Here is an 8,521-nt window from a genome sequence, read left to right on the forward strand (position 1 = left end):
AGTATTTGAACCTTTGTGTTGTTTTGTTTCATGGCTGACGAGCAGTACTCTTCTCAACTAGCTTTTTAAAAAAATATTACAAGCCTTTGTGTTTCTGTCTTTGTGGGTGTGGTAGTTGGTATTTTTCTAAACTAGGAGCAGAAGGAGAGAAACTGTATTAAAAAAATGAAGTTTTTGCCCTTTTCTGAAGACTGCTATAAAACTAACCAAAATTTATGTTCAGCCTATCTCCCAAGAGTGATTGACTACTAAGATTATTTTAATATAATATTAAATATCAACATATATCTGCTGAGCAGAGAAGAGTCAAAATCCATTTATGACCTTGCCCTGTGCTGTTGAGAGTAACATTTAATATTTAACAGCTGGATGTCATTTGAGATGAACATTCAGAAGTACCAGGCCTCAATTCTGTCCTTCCTTCATCTCTTTATCTTTCTTTCCTGTGGCAACGAGATTTTTTAGATTACACTGTGTGTCCCATTCCGTTTCTCGTACCTTTGGAACTTGCTAGCTGATTTTAAACAAATTTGAGAGGTCAAACTAAAAGATAATTAAGCTTTTGAGGAGTTCCTTGAAAATACAGTGCTGGGTGCAGGAGAGGCAGAGTGTTCTGCAGAGGGAAAGTCCCCGGCATTAGTTCATACAGTATTAGACAGAGATGACTACACAGAGAGACTGAAAAATGCTTCAGCCAGCCACTCCAGCTGGAGCTTGCATCGCGGATATCAAATTTAATTCACTGCAAGACCCAAATCCATAGGAAATCGGATTTCATTATTGCCAAGGTTCATGGAATTGTTAGTTTGTCCAAAAGATCCCTGTGTCTCCAGCAGTGCACATTCAGTGTTTCTTTATTATCCTCAGTCATGCATGGAGCCCCAGGCTTTATTTGCCCTTTATTTATCTTGTACTGACCACAGAATATTAATTTCTTTGTGAGGTTTTTCATAATGCTGTATTTTAGATCTGGTTTAGATTTTTATCTTTATAATCTTCTTAGTAACATTAGGTAGTATTCTCAGCATTGCACACATGGGAACCAAGGTACAGAGATTAAAGCAAAGAGGATAAATGGTACCAACTCACTTAGTGCTGGTGCAATGTAGGGCATAATTTTACTATACTATCTTGTTTAATTTAAAAAAAGAAAAAGTCTGTTCTGGACATCGAATGAGCCAGATATACCTCTGGAAACAGTAGCATATAATTAGGTCATGTAAATCAAAACTTAGTCATAACATTTGAGGTATAGGGGATAAGATTCAACTTAGCATGCAACCTTAGCCAGCTAAAATTTCCCTGACTGGTCTGGTGTGGTTGTCTGGAATCATCTCTATTCAATGGAAAGAGATGCATCTTTTTAGTATAAAATTGTGATCTGGAGGTGCTTTTCTCTCTCCATTGATTATAGAGGACTCCATATCTCAGCCTATCTGGTTTCATGTGATTAAAATATTAAACTCCATGAGACCAAAGGAATTTTGCACACTTAACTTGTGGCTTTTGCTGCTTGTGCAGGATCTTGACTTTGAAGCCTGATCACTCTCTTAAATAGGGTTTTTGAGGTGGAACTATGTTGATCCTTACGTAGACGATCTGTAGGGTTGAGGCACCTTAGGGTAAAAGCACAGCTGTCTTCTCAAGTTTGTGGAATAACTGATTGCAATACAACATTGTCACAGTCTATGTGATAATAACAGAAGAGGGAGATAGAGACCCACACTTTGCCAGTGGGTTAGATGTTTTAAATGTTGTGGAAGAGCAGGCTTTGGGAGCAAGACTTCATCCCCATTTCTTGAGGGAAGTGTTCTGAAGCAGTTAGATCCTGCTGTGCCTGACCCCATACCCTTTCCTGGTCCTCTCCCTGTCCCCTCAGTGATCGCTTTCCCTGCCAGGATACCCCTGGCTCTTGCTTGATGCTGCTTGTGTCCTGTCCCACCCATTCCTGTTGCAAGAAGACTGTCTTGCATTTTGAACAAGTAATTTGCATTTCTGAATACAGGGAAAATACATGTCAAGAAAGTGGCAGGGCCACTGATCTTAGTAAGAGCTCCCTACTGGCATTTCAGGCACAGAAGTCACATGAACTTGTGTTGCATGTTCTCTGCCATGCTTTGCCAGTATTTGTCAACTATCACTGTTAAACAAAACTATTGCAGTGATTAAGTATGATCGTTTTGTCATTAGGGAGAATAAAAATCCCTGAAATGTAAAGAACTTAGAAATAATAGTAACTTCAGTCGCTTCTGCTTGTTTCTTTAAAGCTGTAGGTTTTCCAGCATGCACTCCAGGTCTGACTTTGACTGGAGACATTGAAATGGACTGAGTAAAACCCTATCATTCTTCCAAACCCATAGTGAACCCCACCTCCAAAATAACTAAAACAGTATCAAAATAACTAAACCAGTATCAAAATACCAAGAACTGGTGCTAGAGTAGGTGAATCTGACTTGGTATGACACTGCTAATCTGAGCAGTTTTTCAACAAGGAATGGGCAGCTGATCTTAACGAAGCTTTATAAATTTACTCCATTAGAAGCCTTTCAAAGAGTTTCTCTTATTTTTTGACGATATTTCCCTTTGTATACCAGCTTAACTTTCTGTCCTTGATTTAAAAAAAAAAAAAGAAAAAAAAGGCCAAAACATTTGGGATCTCAGCCATCTGATCACAGTTCCTGTGTCTAGAAATTTGGTATCTATTGCACACCAGCGATACAAACTCTGCTCAGAGCTGGGGAAGAGAGACAGCCAGGACGGGAGACAGCAGGAAGCTTAAAACTGGCTTGAACACATGCCTGTCTGTTAGGTGAGACATGTCTGCTGTGCTATTTAACAGGAAAAACTAGTATTTGATAGCAGGAAGTTTCAACTAAAATCACTACAGGGTAGAGTGGCATCTGCATGTGTGGCGGTATTTTCAAAACCCCCACTTTGCCCAAGATGCCAAAGTGGAAATTCGGGCTTCTTGGTACCATTTTGGTTCTTCTCACTTTTTCAGTTTTCTGGTGTCTGTTGGCTGGCTTGTCAGGGAGTGAGTTACAACAGGCTGAGCTGCAATGTGAGCTGGAAGTGTTAGTGTTCACGAAGCCCTGAAGAAGGAATGCTGCCGGCCTTGTTCGCACAGGAGGGAGAGATTTGCATAACTCCCTGCTGTAATTTCAGGCGAGGCGGGTGCCCCGCCTCTTCCAAGGCTCTGCTGAAGTTGGGTACTACCTGGGATTGCTTGCTCATTGCTTTGGTGCTTTATGCCGGACTTGTAATATCTCTTCAGGTTATAAATGTGCACTTTTAAAATGTGTGTATAGCATATTTGCTTAAATGAATCCCGGGCCCTTATTTGCTTGATGAAGATCCTGTATGGAATACTCTTATCAAACTGAAGTGATTCTTTAAGTCCTCAGCTTTTAATTGTCTTTTAAAACCAAGTATTACCTCTTCTTATTTATGTAGAGGTGGTTCTTGTTCTTCTGTCCCAGCTAATTTATTGATGAACTAATATCAGATAATGATTTTACAGATTATATGAACCATTTTATTGTCAAATAGGTTTCACCATTTCATCACTTATAGTACTGAGGATCCTTGCTAAGGATACATGAAGAGCTTGCTCACCACCCAAAAGTATTATTAAGTAGTAAGGTATTTGCAGATAAGCATCTTTGGGGTTTGCAAGTTTCTTCCCTTTAATTGAAAGCATGAAGTTAGCTATAACCTGCAACACTTTCAGATTACCTGATTCCTCTAAAGTAAGCGAAACCTGAATTCTGAAATTGTTCAAACAGGGATTTTTCTAAACTCTTTTCCTACTTAAACTGAGGGTTTTTTCCTTCTGAAGAAAAAGCAGGGGTGAAACAAAACCTACTTAGTTTATGTCCATGGTAATCAATGCTCAGTGTTATTTCTTGGTCTTCTAGAGTGAAGTTAAATGTCTTACTGTACCATTATCTTTTAAAGCTTCATCCCGCTCAAAATCTTATCTCTAAACCAGAGTGGTGTCTTGTTCCTTGAGATGACAAGGTCATGGTTGTGTACTTTTGATTCTGCCTTGCTCCCTCTTTTAAAAAGGTCTTCATACATTACATTTACTGTATATGCTTGAAGACGAGCAAATACCGTCTCCACCTAGCACAGATCATAATGGCTAATGCCTGTATTCGAGCACCTTACACAACTGTGTAAAAAATTAAATGAGAAGTTAGGAAGCTGCATGTTGGAATTTGTGCAAACTCTCAAGTGTAATAGAAATGTTATGTCTGTTGGTACTTGTCACTCCAACAAAAGAACAAATAAAAGTGCACATTGTATTTCTTCATACATGATTTATATGTGATTAGTGAGAAGTAATTCCTAAAATCAGTAAGTCACAGTCTTCTAGTACCCTAGAGTCAGAACAGTAAGTGTTCATAATTTTATTGATGACAGCTTCGGCATCCATCCTGAGGTTTAGACACTGTGTCACCTTTCCTGCCCTCTGCTCCTGACTCTATCCATCACTTCTGATCCCTTCCCAGGTGTTACATCTTCTCCCCCAGCAGTGTGCACTGTGGAAGCCCCCCTGGGTACCTGCAGCCCCCAGGGAGGAATGGTCCCAGCCACTCTCTTTGTGGGGGTGGCCCTGGCACAGGGCAGTCAGCACCCTGGGAGAGCTAAAACTACGGCTAAGAAGGAAAAAGGAAATAAATTTCATACATCTTCTCCAGAATTTTCAGTAGCATTAAATATTCTCAGCCAAAGATGCATAAGGCTTATGGCTTTTTATTTTCCCCTTGTTTTTTTATTTTCCCCTTGTTTTGATTCATCTGAGTAATTTTAGGTGAACCTTTCTGGATGTAATCAATGTTCAGCTACCCTGTAACGTTGTATGTGTAAGTTCTTGATTCTGAATCATGATTAGCATTGCACTACATAATGCCTTTTTTTCCCTCCTCTTTTTTTTTTTTTTTTTCCTGTGCTTTGAATTTCCCAAATTACAGCTTAGATAGCTGTCCTCTGGAAGCTTCTTTTTATTGTCAGAAATGGTTGTTCATGGCTGTTGGGTTTAGGTTGAGAGAGGAATGTGGTGAATCCAGTGGTTGCACTTCTCTGTGTCATTACATACTTGGTAAACCTGCCAAGAAATAGGCAGGAGAATGGCAAGTAGAGAAGTTAGGTCATTTTTTTCCTATGCACGTGACAATATTCTCTATGTCTTTGTGCCTGAGTTCAGGGTTCAGTGTTCATAGTTTTAGAGCCCAAGATTGCAACATGTGCTCCTACTGCATTGCACAAATTGGTTTGATTGTGTCTCTGGTCAGCACTAATTAACTAGTTGAGTTTATTGCTGAAAGGAAGAGTCCTGGGTTTGCTTTTTTTTTTTTTTTTTAAAATCAGCTTTTGCAATCAGGACATAAAAGTTTCACAAGGGTGGAATGCTATTTTCATAGTTTATCTTGATAAAGACTGAGTTGTCTCCATTTGGGGGTATTCCTGGTTATTAAACAGAGTCAAGAAAATAGAGAATTTTAGTGAATTTCACCAAACAAGGTAACATCCTTTATAACAATTAATAGCCTGTGCCTTTTTTTAATGGGTACTTATGTGCTGTATTTACTGATTCCTTTCAACTGGATTTTTGCACCCCGTGCTCAATCCTTCAAAGATTAGTGTACTTAACTGCAAATTTGTGAAAACCGGTATAGTCAGCAGAAGAACCTTTGCATCTAGAACCGTTCATGTGAGTAAAGATTTACAGGATTAGTTCATACAGTTTTTAGTGTCTCCTCAAAAGACACTTTCTATCATCTGTCATCTTCAGCGTTAAGAGAGATGCTTGAGGCAGCTAAAGAATGTAAATATACCAAGCTGGGACTTGCATGGGCATCAGTCTCCATCTAATTTACTAGAAAACTGCAATCTTTTAATTAAATATTCAAAGGAAGAATATATCCAGTGACCCTACCAAATCTGTTACACATTAAAATATGTGAAAATTTAAGCTTTTTAACTGTTGTGTTCTTTTTATCTTAATTAAGTGTTTACTTTTGTTTGTTTTACAGAAGACTTGTGTATTATATGACTTAGATGTTGTGGCTCTAAATGAAAGTAAGAAGAGAACCTGCTGTTCATTCTGAAATACTGTATCTTACTGCATTTTCTTTTCAGAAAATGTTAACTATTGCAAAGGAACATGCAAGATTTTAAAAGTGAGCCTGTAATCCCAAAACACAGTATTTAGGCATCCTTTGTATTACACAAACTTTGTTGCCAAATGTTTTGATATGTTTATATTATATTTTCATATTTTTAATGTGAAGTTAAATCAGTTACCTGACTTTGAAATTATTAAATGCATCACAGGATGACTGCATTTGCATACAATTGTTTACAGAAATGAAATGTAAGTGTACTAATTTTCTTATTAAAGAAAAGTTTTCCCTAACTTTTTTTTCTGTGTTATTTCTATGAGATTTGTAATGTAATGAACATTGACATCAGCACAGAGGCAGCCTTCTGATACATGAAATCACTTATGCTATCCCCTAGATGACATCTCAAGTAGCTGGTATTTATTACAGTCCCATAAGATAATTTTCTGGAAATTTTTGGCCTTGTTTATTTTATATCAATTTCAGAAACATATGTTGCTTGAGTACCCTTGAACAGGGAGGCTGCAAAGGTGAGGCCTGAGAGAAAAGAATAAGAATAAGCCATATACAAGATCAGTATGCTGCTGAACCTTCCTTAAAAGGCAGAAAGCGTGGAATAACAGAATGCATCCAGTAATAATTATCTTGCTAATATAAACTTTTATCATTCTACAAAATAATTCATGCAAGTGTTAGCAGCATACCTGCATTTTCAAATGTTCCTTTTGTCGTAAATGATCACAATATTAAAATGATATGCAGTGCTTGTTTGATACTGTCAGATACTTACATTATTTTCTTAATGTATAAATACATCATATATCTGATTCTGCTCATTTAGATCTGTTTTATACTGGTATATAGTATCTTTAATTTTAGTGAAGGATATTGGGTTTTATTTAAATTTAAATGAGGGCAGAATCAGGATGCCAGTTTCCTTTTCTTTAATCAGAAGCAAAGAGAACACAAATCAAACCTGCAAGACACACAAAGCAAACACAGGTTGGGAAATCTGAAGAATTGTGGTGATCTTGTTGGTTTTTTTTGTTTTGTTTTTTTTTTTTTTTTTTTTCCTGAGATGTGGTTGTTGCTGATTATTATATTTAATTGATTTATCACCATTTGTGAATTAATAATACTACTGTGCAAAATTGTGTTGTGAGTCATCCCAGCACATCCAGAATAACTAACTCCACTGGTTTATTGTTCTGGGATGTCACTAACCTCCTGAAATACGCCTGCTTCTTTTTTGAGGGCTGTTTGCAGACTGTAATAACAAATTATTATTAAATGTGGTATTGAGACAGTGGGCCCAACTGGAAGATGCTTTCTGAAGCATATGGGATGTAATGTGCCTGAGCATGCTGCCAGGTTGCTGTGCCACTAGGCCACTGCGCATGCTTGCAGAAGGGGTGCAAAAGGACGGGAAGGGCGACAGATTTACAGCCACTCCTGCCTACTCATCGTGGCCAGTCACTTAAGCTAGCATTTAGAGCAAAATCTGAAAACAAGGAACAAAGGATAATCTCTGCCTTAGTTACAACCATAGCAGAGGAAGAAAATAGTGCTGGAAGGGGTTTTCAGATGCTATCTAGGTCCTTGTCTTGTGATCTCTCTGAGTGGCGTACAGTCCATCCTTAACTGGTTTGGCAAGCAGGAAGTTTCCTGATACCTAACCTAACTGATACACATGGAAAGCAGGTTCTTCCTTTTCTCCTGATGTAGGTGAACACCTCTGCCTGCCCTTGCTCTTCTCTAGGCCGGACAACTATTGTCCCTTCTACCTCCCCTTGCAGTTTGGGTTTTCAGAATCCTTCACCATTATTGTCTCTCTCCTCTCAGTATTTTTGAGCTGGTTCTCAACTATCCTGGAGTGCAGACCTGAAAACTGAGCAGACTATTCCAGTTTAAATAATGACGGCTGGGCAGATTAAAATGATTTTTTTGTTACCTTATTTATGATGCTCCTGTTTATGCATTCCAGAATCAGCCTAGCACTGCTCATGATGTGTAATCTCTTTCCTGAAGAACTGCTTTTTGATCCTGGTATGTACTTGTGCAGTTGATTATTCCTTTGTATGTGTAGAACCTTCTGTTTCTCCTTATTTGGTGGCATTTGAGTTTCTCTCATCTGCCAAGATCGTTCTGAATCGTAATGCTGTGCTCTGGCATAGTTGGAGCCTCTTCCTGTAGATACAGTCTCCAAATGTGAGGAAATGTACTCTGTTCAGTCATCAAAGATGTTGATGAAAGTGCTGAATAGTTCTGGATCCAAGACAAATCTCAGTGAAATCCCATTCAATGTATCCTTTCATCTTGGGAGTAGTAATTATTTCCAAAGAATTTTGCACTCATTTTATATACTTACCTAGACCATATTTCATTTCAATTAA

At 38.2% G+C, this 8,521-nt stretch overlaps 1 protein-coding gene across 2 annotated transcripts in view; it reads left to right on the forward strand.

Annotated features, from left to right (window-relative positions):
• The window catches only part of LOC104359459 (ras-related protein Rab-10), a 33,257-nt gene extending 26,836 nt beyond the window's left edge, over positions 1 to 6,421 (forward strand). The window contains exon 6 of one of the 2 annotated variants that reach the window (XM_042798219.1): positions 6,039 to 6,421. In XM_042798219.1, coding sequence (XP_042654153.1) covers positions 6,039 to 6,113 — 75 coding nt within the window. In that variant the 3' untranslated portion in view covers positions 6,114 to 6,421. The other variant, XM_042798218.1, reaches the window with a different exon arrangement.
• Positions 6,422 to 8,521: the final 2,100 nt, after the last annotated feature.

This window comes from Tyto alba, unplaced genomic scaffold (genome assembly GCF_018691265.1).
Source record: "Tyto alba isolate M040663 unplaced genomic scaffold, T.alba_DEE_v4.0 Super-Scaffold_27, whole genome shotgun sequence".
Classification (NCBI taxonomy): domain Eukaryota; kingdom Metazoa; phylum Chordata; class Aves; order Strigiformes; family Tytonidae; genus Tyto; species Tyto alba.